This window comes from Primulina huaijiensis, chromosome 11 (assembly GCF_012295235.1).
Source record: "Primulina huaijiensis isolate GDHJ02 chromosome 11, ASM1229523v2, whole genome shotgun sequence".
NCBI classification, from domain to species: Eukaryota; Viridiplantae; Streptophyta; class Magnoliopsida; order Lamiales; family Gesneriaceae; genus Primulina; species Primulina huaijiensis.
Window position 1 is genome coordinate 17,612,193 of NC_133316.1, and position 23,059 is coordinate 17,635,251.

General features: G+C 35.9%; 1 protein-coding gene across 1 annotated transcript; it reads right to left on the reverse strand.

Annotated features, from left to right (window-relative positions):
- Positions 1 to 4,381: 4,381 nt before the first annotated feature.
- On the reverse strand, positions 4,382 to 22,857 carry LOC140987406 (DNA-directed RNA polymerase IV subunit 1-like). Its single transcript, XM_073455895.1, is given in 19 exon segments — positions 4,382 to 4,980; positions 5,731 to 5,842; positions 6,572 to 6,810; positions 7,144 to 7,281; positions 7,389 to 7,562; positions 7,634 to 7,884; positions 8,415 to 8,593; positions 9,324 to 9,442; positions 9,515 to 9,581; positions 9,696 to 9,865; positions 10,344 to 12,269; positions 12,366 to 12,461; positions 12,572 to 12,709; positions 14,146 to 14,358; positions 14,429 to 14,479; positions 15,236 to 15,357; positions 15,476 to 15,599; positions 16,018 to 16,124; positions 22,539 to 22,857. Coding segments are annotated over 18 exon segments (4,371 nt in total). The 5' UTR covers positions 16,105 to 16,124; positions 22,539 to 22,857; the 3' UTR covers positions 4,382 to 4,815.
- Between the last annotated feature and the right edge of the window lie 202 nt (positions 22,858 to 23,059).

Here is a 23,059-nt window from a genome sequence, read left to right on the forward strand (position 1 = left end):
ACTCAGTTTTAATATGTTGGATTATTTTTAAGTTGGTATTTGAAATAATATTTCCTTCCGCTGTTATTTTAAAGTTGAAATTATTTACATGTTTATTTTGAAGCAAGTTATTTATTTATTTAGAAAAATTTTAATAATTCCGCAAAAATATGAATACGAAATACGGGCCTTTTCAATTTGTATACTCATTCAAGCTGAATAGATAAAGTTCTTGAATTTGCAAAAGGTATCATGAGGTCTGCTTCTCAACGTAAGATCATGAAACTCATTGGGAAGTGTATTATACGAATTAGCCATCTAAAATAAGGATAAAAGTCGCTTGAACTTGAGACTAACAAATGTGATGTAAACGTCATGTTTCATTAGTAAAGATACGGAGATGTCCATTCATACAGATGTATGATCATTTGATGATGCACTGAACAACTCTCCATCGAACTGTCCAAGTGGTTATCATTTATCGAGTGGAATAGTCCGCGGTTATGGTTGTACATCATTAGTCATTTGACCCAGGACTAGCATGCACTTTTGAACCATTTACCGACTCTATTGAAGGTCATCAGGTGGTGAGGTTGGGTATAGTTTCGAAATACATAAGAACAAATACATTGTAGCCGGGGATTAACCGTCTACCCACTGACGAAGATATCATATGTTATCTGATGAGTTAATAGTGTAAGGAAGCTCTGGTCAGAGTTAAGAAATGTGCATTTTAGAAAAATGTTTCCTTAGTTACACATATCATGTCAATATTATTACTCAAAGATATATCACATCGTTATCGAATTCATTTGCAACTCTCCATATACCAATGGTTGCATATTCGATCGGGATATATGAGTTGAAGGGGTCGTATTGTACACTAACCATAATTTAAGGTTCTTGCACGCACTATCAGTGATATCTAGGAGATCATGAGACGATACTACTAGATGCTCTTACCATGATCCGATGCGTGCAATACTTCAGTTTTCACATTCTTGAGCAAGGTGTAGATGAAAAAAATGAGCCTAATTAGTGTAAGCCCGAATATGATAAATGTTATTCTGAATTACATGAAGTTGTGAACCCACAGATAGCTGTATCCCATAACTATCGAGGGCCACACAAGTATCGGATTTTGTGTTCCCGTTGAGATAATCAAGTTCAAAGGAATTAAATTTGGAAACTGTAGTTTGATGAAGATCAAACTGATTGATTATAAAAGAGCTTATAAGGTAATTTCATACGTTGGAAGATGTAGTTAGCTTAACTACTAATTAAATGAAGAGTTTGGAACTGACTGTTTTAGTAAAGGAGTTCACAAAACTTTTAGCTGCAAAAAATAAATCAGTAGAAAATTTTGATCTTTGAAATTTTCAATTTTCATTATATCAACAAGATTTGCCAAGCTGAGAGCATGGGCTCCAGTAAGCAAAAAACATACAAATTTTGAAAATATATGTGAGTGGTGTTGGGATTATTTTTCAGTGGCCCAAATTGCATAACAACCCTCCAAAAAAAAAAACTCTCCATATATGTAAAATTAATTGCATTTAAAACTCGTGTTTATAAAAATCAGACATAAAACTCTTAAAGTTGGGGTAATTTTAACACATATGTTAAATATATTTGATTTTAAAAAAATAAAAGATATATTAACATATTAATATTTTTTAGTGAGTTTTATGTCTTTTAGACATTTCACTGTGGGAGCGTGGTGCAATAATAAGGTTAAAAAGAAATTATTGAAATGCAAAAATAGCTAAGATTTACATGTATTGTCCTTGAATATGTTTGAGTATGTAAACAAACTGCTTGAATTTTCCTCAATATGTTTAGATCAGACTTATCGGAATTTGTGTATATATAAAATGTGGGATAATACCCATTTTCGTTCTTATTGTTTACCGCTTTTCTCATTTTAGTCTCTCTTCATTTTTGACTGCTTAATTAATCCTTCAAGTTTTCAAAATCTTCCCGAATTGGTCCCTATCGTTATCTTGACGTTAAGATTAACGTTGACCCACATCATGTGCCTCTCACATGATCATTTCTTTGTGAAGGCAGTCAGTCGATTACTCATTTTCATTTTACTCCCCACATGTACAACAACCCTAATCCTCAAATCAAACGATGGAAGGAAAGGGAAGGGCGAATGGTTGGAGACACCACTGATTGCTTGAAGAAGTATACTGTTTTCAAAGAAGTAAGCAAGCTTTCCTTGATTAATTTGTTGCAGTTGTTGAAAATATTTCTTCATTTCAACTAAAATCATTCTCTTTGAATGCACATGCATAGCTGTGGCCACCAGCGACTAGAGCGGTCATTCCTTTGAGTGACCATCTTTGGTCTCGAGTGAGCAAGAAATTTTCTTGGCTAATTCCCCTATCTATTTCTTTAAAAAATTATAATTCAAAATGCTAGTATTGAATGACATATAACAAGGCATGTGCAACCATTTATTTATAGTGGATAGTGAAAGGGTGTTGGGCCCATTGAATTTTTTTTCCTTGGATATACACAACAAATATTTGACGCAAATTTTTATTTCACACATTTTTTTTTGAAATTACATATTGGTAGATTTGCTAAAGTGGAAGTCGGTAATGGCTAAAAGAAGTATACATTCTCTTGAATTCACCCCGAATTATGGTAATGTTTCCCTTTTTTAATGTGATGACTTTGTGGATAAATTTATTGAGATTTATCACATTTACTTATGTTAATATTCTGTTTGTTAGGCTGGATGGGAGAATTGCTAAATTTTCTTCGAGTTCGTCGTGGGTTTGGAAATGATGTGTTAATATTATGTTAATTAAAGCCTTTACCATGGCAGATGTTGTAGTAGATTGAATCTGGAATTGCTAAATTTTCTTCGAGTTCGCCGTGGGTTTGGAATTAGGGTTGTAAAGGTGGGGAGTTAGGGTTGTTGTACATGTGGGGAGTAAAATGAAAAGGAGTAATCGACTGCCTTCACAAAGAAATGATCTTGTGAGAGGCACATGATGTGGCCTGTGGGTCAACGTTAATCTTAACGTCAAGCTAACGATAGGGACCAATTCGGGAAGATTTTGAAAACTTGAAGGATTAATCAAGCAGTCAAAAATGAAGAGGTACTGAAATGGGAAAAGTGGTAAACAATAAGAACGAAAATGAGTATTATCCCTAGAAAATGTTATGTTATAAAGTTTGATGTTGTTAGAATGATTCCTTTGATATGACATATCACACCAAAAATATTTTCAATGCAGCATAACATTCTACATAAATAGATATTTTATTTAATGTATTTATTAATACTTTTAATTTGTATCATCGATCTTTCTCCATATTTCTCTCAACTACCTCATATATTAAAAAATAAAATATATTATATATATGCAACAAATAATATTTATATATTATATTATATACACACACTTTGTGTGTCATATTGTTAATATATGATAAATGTAGAGAAATGCTTTCCTCTTTTCCAAGATTCCGAGTGACAGTTGCACATCCACGGTTTACAAAAACTCTTGTGAGACGATCTCACTGGTCAATTTTTTGAAACGGATATTTTATATGGGTCATCCACGAAAAAGTATTACTTTTTATGTCAAATATATTAATTTTTATTGTAAATATGGACAGAAGTGATCCGTCTCACGAATAAAGATCCGTGAGACCGTCTTATGAAAGACTTACTCTCCACGGTTATTGAAACATAGGCCTCATGTGACATGATTTACGGATCTTTATTCATGAGACGAATTGACTCGATCCATATTTACAAAAAAAATTATAATAATATTTTTGATATAAAAAGTAATATTTTTTCATGAACCAAGTTCGATTTAATATCTGTCTCGCAAAATTGACTCATAAAATTAGAAATTTTTGGAAACAAAATTTTTAGTTATTTTTAAATAATATATATAGTATTTATGGCTTTTAAAATTTAGCACATTGTAAATTTAAAAATAAAAATAAAATTAGTGCATAGTGCAACAATACAACATAATCATAACATTAATTTGAGAATGGATAATAATTTAAATGAAAATAACAATCGTATCAAACGATGTGAAATATATTTTTCAAAAATAAAATAACAACGTTGGCGAAATTATTTCGGTGATTTTGAAATCCATTTACTTAAATTAATCCGAACACCATTTAAAATGAAAATATACCAACTCAATTTCCCTCTCCCATCGAAATTTTTTAGGTGATTTTGAAATCCATTTACTTAAATTAATCCGAACACCATTTAAAATGAAAATATACCAACTCAATTTCCCTCTCCCATCGAATTCACCAAGAACATCTGGGAACTTCAGGGATTTTAAAGTCTATTCAAGAAAAGCAAAGATATTTCAAACACAATATCAAACAAAAATCATTCCTTCAAAATCACAATTTCAGCCCCAAAGATCTCACAACCTGTGTGTTATTGCGCCGAGTTTAACGGATATAGATCAATGATCAAAATCACGATACGACGAAGAAGAACCACAAAAAATGATGATGATACAACCTGAAGATGGATAGCCCTTAAAAGCTTTCCCGTTGCTACTTCCACTAAATCTCATTAGCCCAGCTATGGCTAACAAGCTTCAGTGGAAGCAGCAAAAAGAAGCTTGGGCTATCCAAGTTACAAAGGATATATATGTTTATATAGTAAAAAAAAAAGGGAAAAAAAAGTTGGGTATGTTACAAGTAATGTGGTTCAATGGGGCGCTTTTGATCGCGCCTTCTAGCAAAAAGAAAAATAAGTCGAGTATGTTACTAGTAATGTGGTTCAATGGGTGCTTTTTTATCGCACCCCTCTGGCAAAAAGATTGTTGCTTACGTTTTTCCATTTAGCCATTTCGAGCCATAGGCCTTGGCCCTCTGAGGAGCGATTAGTTTCAGAGCATGGTGCACGCATTTGTGATACGAGAAGTCCTCCACCGTTTCATCTGTTCGGACCAGTACAAAGCAGCGGGATTCATGTTTTGGATGACGACCCACCTGGAAAATGAAAAGAAGATGAGCCAAGAATGAGTTATTTATCACAACTCCCACAAGAGTTAGTCAGATTACGCGTACCTAAAGTGGAATAATTATAACGCAAAGCCTCGTTATGGAACTATTCAAGCTTAGGACTTCGATTTAAAGACATTATTAGGCTGTTTTGAGCGCATTAGTTTCTAATTGTTGGCTACTGCTGCAACTTCAGAGGTATTGGAATTGTGCGTTTCATTAAAAAATCAAGAAAAGAATAGCATCAGCATCTAAATCTCTTTAAACTATAATGCCACTCTAACACTAGAAAAGCAACTAAATAATGTTCTTTGGTTCCTTCCATGTTTGATATACAGTTAAAGTAAAAAAAAATTGATGGGAGGTAAGTTTATAGTTCTAAACAAAATAACACAAGGCTTCCTGCAGATTTGATTCCCAAATATTCTGAAACGAAATACGTCAAGCTCTTGAACCCCTTTGCGCCAATTCTAGAAGGGTCAACAAGACACAAGTCTTACTATATAACAGACATCCGAGGTCTTCAAAGATCAAGTTAAATGATTAAAAATACATTTACTGTCGAGAGAATGGTCTATATGGTTAATTCTTTTAGCATGCAGTAAATAACTACACATGTAATCTCTTTATATGACGATAACCACCTACCAAGCATGAACAAATAACTCAACATGTCATCTCTATATATAAGAAATTTTACTGCTCATCTTTAGTGTGTTTTGAAATAATGATACATACCTTTATTTCCATAGCACCCGTCCCAATCTTCTCTTTCCATCGTGGATGAAACTGTAGAGCCCTCAGAGCTGTAAACTTGTCCTCACCACTTAACTGGCAGTCAATAGCATACCTAAAACACAGGCGAGCTTATATAAAACTTGGTGGGGAAAATTTGCACACAACATATATAGATTATCTTAATCATGATAGATTCAGGAATTATAAATTTTGAAGCAGCCATAGTATTTGGATTTTCTATAATTCATGAATAATCCTTGACAAATACGTATAATCTGTGTCAACTCTATTAGCATTATTGAAGTGCTTCTACATTTGGCACAAAAGTCGTGATGGTGTAAAATCCATGAGCTGAGGATGAATTAGCCAGAGCCTCCTAAGGAGAAAGTTGAGATGCAGGGACATGTACTTAATCAAGATGTCATCATTCATTTCACGTTATCAACAATTCTGGCTTGTTCTTTGCCCGGCTAATCATGAAATAATACGCAGGCAGGTTGAATTAAAATTTTTTATCTACTAAGATGCTCAGTGTTGTATCTATCTTAAACATTAATATTTACTTTTATTTTTGTACAACGTACAGTACCATCACAAGTTAGTTTCTTGAGTTATCTTCTTCAACTATGCTCATACAAATTTCAGTTCAAGCAAGCAGCAGACGAGAGTATCGGTAGGTAGACAATAATGAAAATTGTAGAACAAAAAATGGATGATATAGGAAGAGTAAAATGCGCAGAACCTAAAGTTGTATTTGCAAGATCTGTATCACGACGTGAAAGGCATAAAGAAGGGTCTCAACTAAAAGAAAAAGAAATGGGTACGTAAAAGATTCACATACTCCTGCAGCATACGCTTCAATGATCGAGAAATTTTCTGTATTTCATGCACAGAGAAATGTGCTGAGAACTTTCCATTCGGCAAACTTTTATGTAGTTTTGTGTTAAAATACTGGCGCTGAACATTACATTCCTTAGACATGTGCTTCACTGGTAGCTTGATTTTCTCGTTTTGGTTGGCGCTTTCAAGATTGGTCCTCAATAGACAGTAGACATCAGCAGGTTCTGAAACTTCATGTCCCTGATGCATGAAAACGTAGAAACAATTCAATACAGGGAGAGTAAAACATTCTACAATCATGAAAATGTATTTTGATGTGAAATTAGAAAAATGAATACAAAGCGAGATTAAGAAAGCTTCTAGAACTCTGAGTCTTTGTCAATGCATAGAAAAATGCAATGCAAGGACACTCTAAATAAATGCTATTTTGTGTGAATTTAGTACGATAATCTTCTTCAATCCAAATTGCTATGTAAGATGTTCTTCACGTCTTTTGAACAATGTCATTACAAACAAAGTAATGCTTCCAACTATACATCCAGTTTACTCAAAGGATCAAAATGCATTATCTACCTTGCCATTATATACAATATCAAATTGATAACCAGTCCCAATCGATAGGGTTTGTCCCCATGATAATGCATCAACGCTTCCTTGCAGCCGATCCACTTGTCCCGTCTTGGCTGCTTTAATAAAGCATTCACTAGGATTCTGTATTTGATTTGAACATGCAAAAACAACATTACGCTAATTTAGTTGAACAAGAGAATTGATGATAGTAATTCAGGGTGGGAAATTTCAATTTAACAACTACAAACCGAGAAGAAGGCTTGGGTGAAAGGTGAATAAACATTAGCTTCCTTCCTTTGCTGGGCTAACCCTTTCGCATTTATGGGCAAAAAATTTCCAGTCGCTGACAGGCAATTGGCAGTCACAATCAGATGCTCAGAAAGGATGGACTTATCGGTGTCACTGATAGCAGAATTTAAACTCTACATTTGAAGAAGAGTTATTGGACACTGTGATATGAATTGCATGGTATGGAGGATAACTAAAAACTTACATCGACAAAATACTGTCATGCAATGTCTATTCCATAGGCATCAGTATAATCAATTATGTCATCTGGATGACTCCGATCCCAGTCAATTATATTTCTTATCCGAAGGGAATGGTTTGATAGGATGCTCCAGAATTTAGTTTTGTCACACTTTTCAGACTTGGAAACTCGCAAAAAAAGTTCTCCTGAACAGCCTTTGGGATTATTAGATTCATCTTTCCATAAAATATCAACCTTACTGATTTCTGGGAATCCTGCCAAAGTTTTCGATAATTAAGGTAAACTAGAATAATTAATTTGATGCATTGATTTATGTTGTTTAAAATGGGCTACGTTATGCTCCCTTTAGATATGAAATAATGGAATGATTTATTGAAATTATAAAAGCTTAAATTTCCCCAAAATTAATATCAAGCTCAGTGTGTGGCACGGGGCCTCAACATCACATTATCAATTTCTTTCAGCTCCAATTTCAGTCTTCATTCAATTTCCCACCCTTGATAATTAACAGGACTGAAAGGTCAGAAAATCCAAGGTACTCTAAGCACCCAAAGTAACAAGCACTATCTAACTACAATGCCTTGTATAATTCTCAATGACATGGGCATAATAATAGTGAAATATAAACTATATATATCAGAGAAGGACAAACAAGCAATCACATATCAACCTACCACACTATTTTGAAATAAAAAATAAATAATCATGATAATGAATAAATATCTAAATAGAGGAGAACAATAAGTCTAGATTCCTAAAATGAAGCAATAATCTTCAATGAAACCTTTGATGATTGTTTGAAGAAGCATTGGAACCAGCAATTCACGAAGAATTTCCAAGTCCGATCTTTTCTTGTTTTTTTCATCAATTGCATACGATTTCTTTTTGTTTCTTTCTCTCAATGCAACTGAGATGCAGATTCTGGAGTTACTTTTTGAGTGAGCAACAGCATCAGAACACTCCCTGACAATTAGAAAGTAAGATCAGAAGGATTGAACACAGAAAGAAAAGGGTGAGCAAATACAAAGGTGAGTTCTTTCAGTTAGCATAACTGTCACTGTAAGAATAACCACTTCAGAAAAATTAAACAGGTCATTCAGCAGCTTGACATTTTAATCAGTGCTACAGTTCTTCCCTACAAATTGTTAGTCATACTCCTTGTCATCTGAAATTCAGTATGAGAGTCCTGCTACTTTTGGCACTGTACACAAGACTACTACAGATACAGTGGATGAAAAGGATCTTATGTGTTCCTTTCGTTTATCGTTTGTTAATTTATATATTAGAAAGAGAGGACGGTGCTTTCAAAGGGAGAACATCAGAACTGCGATACAGAGTAAATATAAACGAGTAGTTTTGTAAATAGCTAGAATAAAGAGTCATGAAAACCTTCCAATGTGAGTTTTTTTTAAGTAACACAAGTGTTCTGCAGTGGTTGAGTAATGATTCATAGCAAATGCCTAAAATCGGTATCATAATATACTTGAAGCTCCTTCTACACATGCCCCTAATCTAATCACAATAGTTCGAGTTCGCGGCCAAAATTTGAAGAAATCTGGACTTTTCGTTTTGAAATTTGTGAAATAATCCTCTTCATGCAGTTTTCATTAAAAATACCACTTTTAACCTTAAGATAATTTCGTTATTCAGTAAGCAGGACTTATGGACAGTCCTGGTACAAAACGAAACTTACTTACAAACTATCCGCAAGTTGGGTAGATTTGCTTTTGGTTTTGCTTCAGCTGCATAACATTGCATATATAGAGCATCCATAATAGAACACAATCTTACTCGTCTCTTCTCGACAATTTCCTGGAAGAATAGCAAGAGTCATAAACTAGATTAACAGATACCGGAGAAGAAATAATTAAGTTGATTTATTACCTTATTTATAAGAAAATGACAAACCCACGGACTAGCATCAGTGCTGCAATTTGTCTGCGGGGAGAAACTGGTATAGGTGGTGGCCATAATTAGGTATCAAATATCCAATTCTTACAAAACAATATCACCAACAGGAAAAACAAAAAAGAGAGACATGTAAAAAGAATAGTAGAAAACTCGCCTTATTCTAACTTCTGAAACTACATCCGAGAAATACAGTCTTTCCAAATGATTCTTGACTTCTAGTGCTCCATATTCATAACCATTCACCCATCTTGCAAGTCTTCTCGACAAAAATAGTGATGCACTTTTATCGCCGCCTCTCTTCTTTACTCCACATTCAAAAACTTTCTGTGAGTTCAAATAAAAGCAAGAAATTATGTCAATTTTTTTAAACAACGCCTGCACAACCACTTAACATTCTACAAGTTCTGATGATGTTCATACCACTAGTAAAAGTATTACTTTAACAAATTAAAGAACGGAGAAACTACACAAATGAATTATTAACTGGGTGTTGAAGGATGTGAACGTGATTAATAGCTAAAATTGTAAAATGATGGTATTACGTGCAATGATTACTTGAAGAATAGTGAGTGAAAGGCTAAATTTCAAGAAGGGGAGAAGGTCGCCGAATTCAATGACACATTTTTTACAGTTTCATCAGCTACAAAAGAAAGCTGTGGATTAATCAGTGAAGTAACTTGTCCTTGCTGTGTAGAAACTTCACATTACCAATACATGTTGAGCCTTCAAAGTTCAAACAATCAAGCAATACAAAGCAAAGCAAGAATTTCTGAGGCCATAACACGAGAGACAAGAAGTGTACCTTTATTGCTAGCAATGGTGATGGCCCTAATGCACTCACAGGCTGATCTAAAGCACTGTATGCAGCCTCTGAAATGGCGCAAGCAGCCAATGAACCAACAGGATGTCCACCTACCCCAATATTTGAAGTACCAAGAACATCACTGGGGGCCGCAGCAACATCTTCGGTGCAATAAGAAAACTGAACAATTTGATTCCCGTAACAATTTCTGACAGTTCCATCGTATGCAGAGACTACATCACGCATGAAAAACATAAGCTTTCTTGTTAAAGTCCCAGAAACATCAGCATGGCCACTGAAAGAACTATCACGAGTTGTCAAAGAAAGTACAAAACATTCTAATGGATTTAAGCCTGATAGAAAAGAACTAGCGACCACAGTAAATGGGAAGTACGAGTGCGACAATTCCTTGGCACCGTGCAATTCAGTGACGTCAGCATGTCTCTTCTGGTTGTTCCATGAAGTACAAGACAGATGACAGGGCATTGGAAAAGACAATGGAACCAAAGAATGTTGTAATCCCAGACACATGCTATGCTGTACTAGTTTTTGCAGATTACCCTTGCTACCAGCCTTCAGCATAGCTATGAATGAATTGTTATGATCTACATAGTGATAGACAAGATTCTGTATGTCCCTAAAGACTTTCTTGAAAGCAGAAATAGAAGCTTGGCTAAGGGCTTCAGACTTCTGCTGTGCAACATGCATGTGTTCCTTCTGAAAATCCAAAATCTTCCCGCTGTCCTTGGAGCTCTCAATGAGAAATTTTTGGTTGTAATCCACCATTAAAGAGCTGATGTATGACAGCTCTTCTGCTTCTTGCAGACCTGAAGAGATATCATCCATGATATTGTTCTGAGACTGTGGATCAGATGTAAGACAAAGGTCTAACAATGAAACACTCAGTCCCCTCTCAGACAGCCACTCACAAAGAACTTCCTGAGCAGCACCCAGAAAGTCAAGAGTTTTTTCCCCACAATGACGAAGAAGACATTGGAAGAAGTTTTCCCTACTATCACGCAACCAAGATGATCCATGGGAGGATGTTACAAGCTCTCCTTGAGTAATATGTACACCATCAGATGCAAAATAAAACTCAAAATCCCTAGGCAAAAGCAGGCTAAAAAGCTGTTTTCCAGTCCAAAAACTACTATTTGATGAAGGCTTGATGATAGCTGCCAACTGCGGCAGACAAGAACAGGACATTTGTAGCTGCTGCATTTCAACCTTATTCAGGAGAACTCCATCTTCCAAGATCAAATAAGCAGCAGATAAACTATCATGACTTAATGACAAGAGGTTCTGACCACTCTGTCCATTCACCAGCTGTTTGCTCAAAGCCACAAGCTCAGTAAGCTCAACTCTAGACTCAACTGATTGTGGAGCATAACCATGAAGACAATCTCCATCAAAATCACCTCGAAGTGGAGAACATATAAGAGGGTTAATGGAGAGAACAGAGTTAATTGGAAGTACTTTGACAGATAATGCAATAAGAGAGTGCTGGTGGATTGATGGAGGCCTATTAATCAATATAATATCTCCATCCATTAGAGGCCTGCTCACAGTATCTCCGACCTGCAACAGGTCCTTAGATTTGATGCACTTTAGTGTATTGTTTCTAATTATAGTCAATTCCCCTTTTAGAAAAAACCTCAAGTCACAGCAAGGTTCTAGCTTATCCCAGTTCTGCAGATTTATATGGTCCTTGATCAGCACATTTTCTGCAATTTGAATTGGTATACCAATTTCATCCACTTTAATATAAGGATCACCAACAACCACCAACCGGAAAGAATGATCTGTTCGTTTTCCAAGTAATAATTCTTTTACATGTTTTAACCCAGAGAAATCCGCTGCAGAATCATTTCTGGATGATAATTCAGCATATATTTGTTGTCTAGTTGACAATTTTTCAGAGCGCAACTGCAACGAGGGAGGTATTAACTAACATGAGTATTTTCTCTCAGATAAGGTCCATGAAGAAAAAGAAGACAGAAAAAACTTTATTTGCTTGCTTGCCTTGGAAATTTTATAACGGTCCAGAACACGAGCACTTAATTCATTGGGTGTGCCTCTAAAATCAATAAACTTTCTGTACATAGCTGTAGTTTCATCCTGGAATCAGTAAGTAAAAATGTAATTAATTTTTCAATAAGTTAGATATAGAAATATTAAAATCCCATCCCGACACAAAAGACAAGAATAACAACAGCCACATCACTTACTTGAGTTATGTGCTGCCCAAATTCTCTCACTCGATGACTATTTGGAGTGACAAGTAAGAAGTTGAGAAAGATAGAATTTTTCCTTCTGAGAAGTGCTTCAAGGATCCTTGGCCGAACATCTTTCAACAAACTATAAATCTGAATGATAAAAATACACACAGGCTTCACTTGGCCATTGCATAAAAAAATGATACAAAAACACGAAAAATCTCATAAATTTTGGAACATGAAGAACAGTAATAAAAAAATCAGACTGTTTAGCAATTGATTGGTTGGGAGTGTTTATTGTCTGTTTGTTCGATTACTGAACAAGCTGTAAATAAATTTCTTGGATCAATTCTGTAAGTAACTGGGATGCAATCAACAAAATCCTAAAATGCTTGAACAGCTTACATGACACGGGGTTGCTATGCAAAACATAAAATCATGGTCTATATAGATGGTGAGTAAGCTAGACCCTACTTTAAAATAATGAGAACTTTCTGCATACAGAGCCATAGGGACACTACAAGAGAATTCATTTGAGTGAAGAACATCACAGGAAATCAGTTGTTTTCTCTCAACTCATGAATAGGGAAGTGATCATGAGGCAGTAATTCACACCACAAATAAATAAATTTCTACAAAAGCACAAATATTGAGGTTATTATCCCTTACACAGGAAAAACGTTAGGAGCAAACTACTTGCACATCAAATCTGAAATAAAGCTAATAACTTGATGATAGATTTATGAGGGCATTGAATGTACATAACATTTAATGTCGTAAAAGCTAGTAGGAGGTGATACATATTCTCAAGCCTCTGGGAGTGCTCTGTTAAGTGTATTTTAATAATTTTATGAGTGGATTGTATATATAAACTATTTGATTTGAGTAATAAACGCACGTATTTTCTCTCATTTGCAACAGGCACCAGGCATTTTAGCGAAAAAGGCACATTTTCAGAGGTGTCCATGAATTCATTCTGCTAATTTTTTGACATAGCCACAAAATTTTCTGCCATCTATTGTCTTTACCATGTGTTTGGCTAAGATTGGTCAACGTGAGCAAGGGCCTAAAATTTGATGCCCATAATCAATCGTGATAAATTCCCTACGAAGCTGAAAGGATGTCCAAGTTTTGGTCGTCAAAATCTTACTAATTAATTTATGTTAAGACGTCAATTCCAAAAGTTTTAGCATTCATACAACATTCGTATGACACATCTAATCATATTTTTCAAGACAAAGTGGTCAATCTCTTAGTTTCTCAGAATTCGAAAAATGAAAAGGACTACAGCACTTCCAAGAAACTATATTGCCCAAGAAATAATAATGCATTGAACCTAAAAATATTCCGGACATGATGTTCCTTGTTGAGTTGACATTAAAGAAAATGGATATAAGGGGGAAACTATTGTAGGTGACAGAGATGACAAATCTCCAAGGCCATAAATAGACATACAACACTAGGAGCTGGAGGGCAAAAGGAAAGATGGGTATCTTTTAAAGAAAAATTGCCAAAATAAACAAAAGGAAAGATAGCATAAAAATTAATAAATCATCGTAAACAATAAGGATAACAGGATATGTTACCTGGGATGGTGATAAAACCCTTCTGTTCGGTTGCAAGACTTGTTCTTGGGTTGAATCTTTAGGGATGATATCCCAGTAATCAAAAGGCAGACCCTTGAAAGAGCTCGTATTCCCCAGTTTTTCATTCACTTCCGCGATAATTGCAGTTTTTGCAAACACGTCCTTGGAGGATACTTTAAATACCATTTTTGGATAAATTCCTTTTGAGCTTTTCTGTTATCAGACGGAAATAAGTTGGTAATGATCATGCGGCTAGGAAATAATAACAGCCAAATGCACTTACAGCACAATATTTGCATGTGTCTTGTTGATGACTGGATGCAAAATCATTTTCCTGTTGCATGCAAAGACAAGAATGAAAAAATTCAGTCTCACAAAAAGAATTAGGAAAAATGCATTCAGCAGATAGTGCAACAAACAACAATCTCTGATGAAGGACTGATGGACAGGAGTTTGGCGATCACCGAAAACAGAACTGAGAATATTCAGGTTGTTAAATAATATTAATATACCAACGTACATCAAGTACATAGATAACTCTCGAGTAATATTTACCACACCAAAGAGCATACCAATAGTCGATTATTTTTCTCCATTCCTCAGAACTTATCAAAGATGCAAAGTTTGTCTTATGTTGCACCGTAATGATAAAAGTTTCACTGAGTTGAATAAGGATGGATATCAGAGAAGAAATAGTATACCAGAAAATCAATTTTAAACATGCTCGAACAATTACTGAAGAAATCTCCAGTCAAGAACAATTAACATTAATCATGCAAATACAAGAGGAATTTATTTTCTTTCCAAGTAGATTATCCTGAACCAGCAGAAGTTAAATTGAAAAATACAGACGTGTGACAGGTACCAAATTTTCATTATCATTATAACATCCCATCAATAAAAGAAAATCACTGGGCAATCCTAAGGATACTGAGTGAAAATTGGCACCGATGATTTCACATGCTAGAGGCTGCAAGAAATGCAATCACATGACTAATAAACCACAAGCAATACAAGCATACACATGCACATTTAATTTCAATATATACAGGCAAATAAAAGTCTAAACACATGAGAATCAGTACCTGACCTTGACCTTATCACGCCGAAAAGATTTACATCCTGGGCAAATTTTACTTAGAATTTGTGCAATTTCAGACATGAAATACGGATTCAGGATCGTAAAAGGAAAGTTGATCAGACCAAAATGACCTGCAAAAATATGTTACGAAGTCATGAAGACAAGATACGACAACCTTCAAATCAAGGTGTTTAGGATAAGAGAGAAAGATAAAAAGGAATTTTTTTATATTCTACTTCTCCAATTCACCTTCACATTCCTTGGCTAATTTAGAGCCACATGTAAGGCATTCACTATTGTGCTGATTGGGCACTCCCAATGCAGGATCCGACACTTCATGAACAGTTCCAACAACCATGGTCGATATTTTTCCCTAGCAATGCAAAAGGTATAAAGTATAAACATTGAGTTAAAGTACTTCAACGAAAATTACCCACATATTTGGTTTTGTATTAATAAACAAATAAACTAAGTTGAACACACAAACTTATCAGAGCTTATCATGATTCAGGATACACTAGAATTCTAAAAAACACAGTGTCATAGACAAATGGGGATGAATCAACAGAAAGCCTGCAAAGAATGGGAATATAAACAGGAAAGGTCAAGTATGCAAAGTAAAAGTTCGTTTCAATAAAGTCAAAATGAAGTGATATGATCACAAAACTAAAGACAATAGTGCAATCCTCGTCTGCAAACAAGAAGAAGCAATAATATACTAGCTCCTACATTGTTACGTTTCAATCATAAGAGCAGCAGAGAGCTTCAATAAAGAGAATATTAACACTTACGGCATCTTCCTCAGACAAAATATTGAAAATTACTCCTTTCAGGCAACCTGATGTAACTTGCTGATCTATATACGAGTCACTATCCATTGAAGCTCCAACTAATACTTCTGGAATGGGGAAAAAAGTTTGTTAATCGAGCAAAATTAAATTTAATACAAGAACTGGTGAGAAAAAAACATTGTAAACAGACAAGTTGTTGTGCAGTGCCACTTCTACAAAAGTTTTTCCTTCCAAAAAAAACATTGATATTTCTATTAAATGCACAACTAATCATAGTATAAGAATNATCAAAGTAAACAGATAAGAAAACAATCCTAATCCTTGGGCTTAAATCGGCCGTGCGTGTGCCTCCTGTAGACCAGAACTTTCGGACTCTCTTGTGGTGCTTGGCCCGCGGTGGTGGTCGTGACATCACCCACCCCCTGAGATCGGTGTTTGTCCGCAAACACAAAAGCAGGAAAACGCTCTGTGAATAAAGCCACGTCTTCCCACGAAGCTTCTGCTGGTGACAAACCTTGCCAATGAATTAACAACTATGTTCTCCCCTTGTGAACTCGCTGGTCGAGAATGGCTTGGGGAGCAGGTAGCTGCTCTCCCGAGGGAAGAGTAGGGAGCGTGGCCTCGCATGTTTCTACCCCACGAAATGGTTTTAAAAATGAGATATGGAAAACGGGATGCATTTTGGCAGAATCTGGTAGTTCTAGTTTATAAGCAACTGACCCAATACACTCCAACACCTTAAAAGGCCCATAGAAACGAGGGGATAACTTCCGATTTGCTCGTGCTGATAGACTTAAGTGGCGATACGGTTGGAGTTTCAACAAGACCATATCATTGACATTGAATTGTAATTCACGGTGATTGTTGTCATATTGCACCTTCATGCGATTTTGTGCATGTAGCAGCCGTTCTTTGACGTTCCGAAGCACCCTGTCACGAGACATTAGTGCTTGATCCACAGCCTCGAGGCGAGCCACCCCTTGACAATAAGATAAGAGACTAGGCGGCTGCCTCCCATAGATGACCTCAAACGGGGTGGCCCGTAATGACGAATGAAAACTTGTGTTGTAGCAATATTCAGCCCAGGCGAGCCATTCCCCCCACTTCTTCGGGTAGTCGCTTGTTAAACAACATAAATACATCTCCAAAACTCGATTAACAGCCTCCGTTTGTCCATCAGATTGAGGGTGGTATGATGAACTGAAACAAAGTTTGGTCCCTTGCAAACGAAACAACTCTTTCCAAAATGAACTCGTGAATGTCATCGCTGACAATATACTCGGGTAGGCCATGCAGTTTAAACACATAGTCAAAAAATATGCGGGCCACCGAAACAGCGGTATAAGGGTGGGCGATTGCAATAAAATGAGCGTACTTTGAGAAACGGTCTACCACAACTAGGATCACACTTTTTCCATGCGAAGAATGGAGGCCCTCCACAAAGTCCATCGAGATATCTGCCCAGATCTGGTGAGGGATCGGTAGGGGTTGTAGGAGCCCTGCCGGTTGAAGATGCTCAACTTTATTCCGTTGGCAAACCAAGCAAGTGGTCACGAAGTCCTTCACATGTCGTTGCATTCCTGCCCAATAGAAGTCGCGATTCACTCTCTGTAATGTCTTTTGATATCCTTCATGGTACGAATTGTGTAGGGACCCAATAATTCGAGATATCAAGGGTGACGTCTTGGGCAGAAAAATCTGTGATTTATAAAGTAAAAGTCCTTCTGCATAGGCCCAATTGGCAGGGTGGGCAGCTCCTGCATTGTCCTTTATGAGCTGCTGTATTTCGTCCGAGTGTGCGTGTTCGGCTTTAATATCATCTAGAAAATCCCAAGATGGAACGGAGACCGCGGTGGCGCACACCATAGAAGATTCCCGTCGTGATAGGGCGTCCGCTACGATATTAGAACACCCAGACTTGTATTCGATGGTGAAATCAAATCCCAATAACTTGCAAAGCCAGCGTTGTTGGGATGGCGTTGCGATCCATTGTTCTATTCAGCTTGTCGGTGCGAACGACAAAAGGTTGGCCCCAAAAACATCCCTTGGTAACGGCGGATTCAGCGACCACATTGTGTAAATCTTTCCTTGCTTGCAAATAAAATTTCCTTGTACGTAGTTATCGGATGGGAAAGAGCGCTTGGCTTTAATTATGTGGTGCATAAAGATGAAATAACAAATTTCGAATGGTATTTTGGACAATACATATATAACAATCAATTCTTAGAGCTGTCAAAACAGGTTGTGCTAGGCCCGCCCTGCTCGGTCTAATCTAACCGTTAGACCTATCAAAACCGCAATTTCCCAGCCCAACCTTTATGCCAAATGGCGGGCCGGCTAGCCAAGCTAGCCTGTTTTGACCATACAATTTTATCCTTGAACTTAAAATCATATCGAACAATATATATTTTATCACCTCCCTTTATATCCACAGCTTCCATTTAATTGTCACGTTGATTAAATATCGCTATGTTATTACATCTCATCAACCAAGTGGTATCTTAGAGGCTAGTTGCATACAATATTTCCCAGGAGTTATGCTAAGCTGAAGCATACCCAATGGCTTGTTTGTCGACATTCTCACACAAGGTGCAATCTGCCTAATTGCATGTTGTTCCAGCACACATTTATGAAATGGAGATGGACGACGACGACATGATGCCTCTATTGGACCCCGTCCAACATAGCAACACCCATGTTATAGCGAACATTAAAATTTGCTGATCTAAAATCAAGGTTGATAATTTTGATGGCTGGCGGATCCCTATGCATGAATCATGTTAAGAAAATTTAGATTTTATCAAATGAAATGATGATCGTGCCACTTTAAAAAATAACAAGGATATATTACGTTTATGTGCACAATTTATCTTTATATTTTTTAAAAGTGAAATATCTTATCAGGAAATTATCTTTAGCCTGTAACTAAAAAATTCTCCGAGTTGGTGATTATGAAATTTGTTGGCAGAGATGAAGACAGCTGCAGCAACAAATTGTGTAAAAGTAGTAGTAGTAGCAGTAACAATTTAGTAAAGGGAAAACTGTGAAGCATGGGAATGAAAGGGGGAAATAGAGCAGGAATCTTCGAAAATCTTGAAGAGCCAAAGTTCTCGATGAGCTCAAGCAATTTAAAATGGATGAATCAAAGAATATGTAAGATTTCTATCCACCAGCAACGGAATGATTGATGAGCTGCACTCCCAAGTATAATAAAATTAAATCGTGTACTAGTTTAGGAGTTTTGCATAGGTTTACGAAAATCCTTATTCTATTGTTTTTCCAGCAAGGAAACAAAGAATTTGTCTGCTTTAACTCTTAGTGTTTGCTGTCGCTGAAGAAACAAAGAGCTTCAGCACCTTAATCATGAAAATTTTAGGCTAATGCAGCAAGAGATAACAAAATCATGGTGAATTTAGATCGATGGTGGAAAGTTCAAAATGATAGCCAGAAATTCGATAACAACTAGCAAAATAATTGATGGAATAGAATTTATAATCAAGATAACAGTAAATTTGTTGACATAAATATGGATAGACAGAAATGGAATGGAAACATTCTTAAAATGAAGAATACCAAGGTGAAAGAGATGGTGGGTATGGAATCACAAGTCAAGGGCTATAGAAGTAGACAAAAAGTTAAGGATACATGTTAATATCTCATATTTTCCTCATATAGAAGAAAATCTTTTGGGCGCAGAGAAGAAAAGAATTATCACATTCAATTTTGGTGGACATGCTTGCAAAATCTATGATTAACTATTTGATTGCTCAAGTTAAACGTATAACATTTTAACTTCCATTGTGGAAGTCAGCAAGTTTTACATGCTTCGTGATTGTGGCATCAATGTTATAGCTCTTCAAAGTTGATGGCATAAAGCTTCTCTAGAATACAATCATGGCCTCTAGATCGCCAGACATTTAGGTCAGGGGCGTCACACATGAAGGGTCAATCATGGAAAAACAAGCAAGATGGCCGGTTCTGAAAGCATGATTATAAGAGGGAATAACAAAACATTGTTACATCCACATTCCAATTTGGAGATCTTTGTGATGAACCAGAAGGCGTGGCCAGCCAAGATCCAAAGTCCAAAGGAGCATGTTTACAAACAATTCACTCATGGACGTTTCAAGCACAAGAATTAAGAATTACTACAGTCATATTAACAATTTTCTGTACTGTTGTGTAAAATTTGAATAAATCATGTCAATATATATATTCATGGGTTTAAGGATAGGAGTAGGCAGTTTAATTTATTTGGATAGGGTTAGACAATATTTCTTAGATTTGAAGTTATTTCTTCGGTAGTTGGTTAGGAAATATTCTGTATATATATTGGTATGATGACGATAAATAAAATATCAATCTGAATATTTCTTAAAAAAATAAGTGTATTGAGATCGCTAGGTTCTCTCTTCAATGACCTTACTTTGATATTAAACAATAGGCCGTTACGGAAGAAAAGCGAACAAAAAGAAATACACGATGCAATTTGATTATTTTCATGCAAATAGACCCATTACACAATCCATTTCACAAATACATGACAATCGCATGCATAGTTGTCAATAGCGAGCGTAACGCTCGCTATTGCGGGTAGCGAGGAGAAGCAAAGCCCCGTGGCTACAGGGCACTACGCACACTACACTTCGAGATAGTGAGCGCTATCGTCGCTATCAACGCGATAGCATTATTTTGAGGCGATGGCGTCGCTATAGGAAAGAAAAGTTGTGGACATTTTTTTAGATGACATTTTTTTAGATAATGCACAATTTCTTTAGGCTCATTTTGCACAATTTTTAGGCCCAGTAATATATGAAATCAACGCTTCTCATACTCTTCTAATTCAACCTTCTCCACTTCTCCCAGTCAACCTTTACGTAAATCCTACCATTCTCCTCTGCTTCTCNCTTTTCATCTACAAGATTAAGTGTAGTAGATGTTTCTATTGGCCTTTTCCCTCTAGACTTAGATGTGGCCGCCTTCGCGCTTCTTGTGGGTGTAGATCTGGTCGCCTTCGGTGTATACATTAGAGTCAATATCACATGCAGATTGGAAAAAATTAGAAAAAGGTTAACAAAACAGAGAAACGACCTGAAGAAGAGAATGATGTCGAGCGCTATGCAATTTCAAATGAAGAAGATGGTCTTGATCTTGATGAAAAAGATGATAGATGAATTTTAGATCGTGTTTTTCAATTTTAGAATTGAGGTTTTATATGCTTTGAACTTATATATTTATTATTTAAGCATGAAGAATTGAATTGATATTAGCATATGTTATATATTACAAATTTATATACTTGTGGCGCTTTATTTTCAAATATTCAGAGCTACGCTATTCGCTATGCATTATAGCCATGGGCAAGCTTTGTGCTACGGGGCGCTACGCGCGATTGACAACTATGATTACATGTATATACTGTAATTTGCTGACAATTATGGAAACAAGAAGGGACATTGATCACGCCATCTGCTCTAAAGAATTGGCAGATATCAGCTTTTTGACCATCTCTTCAGAGTCAAAAGAAAAGTTCGAGGAAGAAATTGATGTTCAGCGGTCACAAGGAATTTGGGAAGGGAACGGGAGACAAAATAATAACATTGAAATAATTCTATGTATTGATACAAGCTCTTATAGCTTTACTATGACATTTAACATCAAGAAAGTTTTTCAAAATGGTAAAAGTAAGGGTAGCAGCCAAGCATGCACATGACTTCATTTTTAGAGCAAATAACTTGAAAAATTATGCAATGGATCAAGAAATACAGGATACAATCAACTATTTGATTGAAGTGATAACAATCCTTTCTTCATTGGGAGAAGTCATGGGTTTAGTTGAGCTTGTTGCACCAACTTCTGCAAATGCTAATTGATACTCTCACACCTCAGCAAAGACAGCCATACTAAGTGCACAAACAAACTGAATAGATCAAAACATTATTACTTCATTTAAATTTGAGCTAGAGGACGAGTTTTTTAGTGATGATAAAAACTCGAAAAACAAGCTATTTCGGTTTCCGGTTTGGTACGAATTTTTATTTGAATTTAATGGTCAAACTACATTAATATATCACTTATTTAATTGAATAAAGTAAAAAAAATTCATAAAATATAAACAAGAGACGGAAATTAAAGCTGGTTGTGCCATAAACAATTGCCACCTGCACCATCAACGTTGATCAAGAATAAAAAAAATACATATTTTAACTAGGGAACACATGATTGCTGAAAATTTCCAGGCTGGTGCACCAATCCACGTCAGAAAATCAATCAGATTTTCAATTGCATGCTAAGTACACCAATCAAGACTGCTTCTTTTTCTAATGAATCTCAAGAAGTATGCACATTAACCCAAAAAGTGCAGATGATCGGGCAAACAAAGAAAAGCAAATGCAAAGGAAAAATAACTTTGTAACTCATCCATAAACCGTAAACCCATCTTTAATAAAGCACAATCATCATCAATCTATAAAAGAGAGAGCAAACAACAAAACTCACAGAAAGAAAATAACCCATCTTACCAATCCTCAAGAAAAAACTTCAAAAGATCACAAAGAACCGATTTTTCCACTCGCCTCCTTCAATCACCAAAAAAAAACCTTCCTTTCACCCTCTCCAACACTCTACGGATTCCGCCTATTACACCCTGTATGACAGATAAGCCCGTGGGTGTTCTAGACGTGAATGGGAAGCTCTTGCATTAATGGAGTGCTGTTGGTCAGTGATTGCAAATTTGCAGGGTGCTGTGAGGAGGGAATTTACAGGGTTTAAGGGGGGGAGCGTTAAAACAAATAAACACGTGAAAACAAAATTGTAAATATAGGTGAAAATCAAGGGCAAGAATTGGACAGTCTCGTTTCCCGAGGAAGAGAGAAGCCCAGGAGGTAGTTATTATTTTTCCTTTATTAAGTTTTGATTTTTATGATAATTATTCTCCAATTAAAAGTTTCCTTTATTAAATGTTGAGATTTGATTTTTATAATATAATAGATTTAGTATTTAAAGAAATTTGAAGAAATTGTTTATAGTAGATTTAGTATTA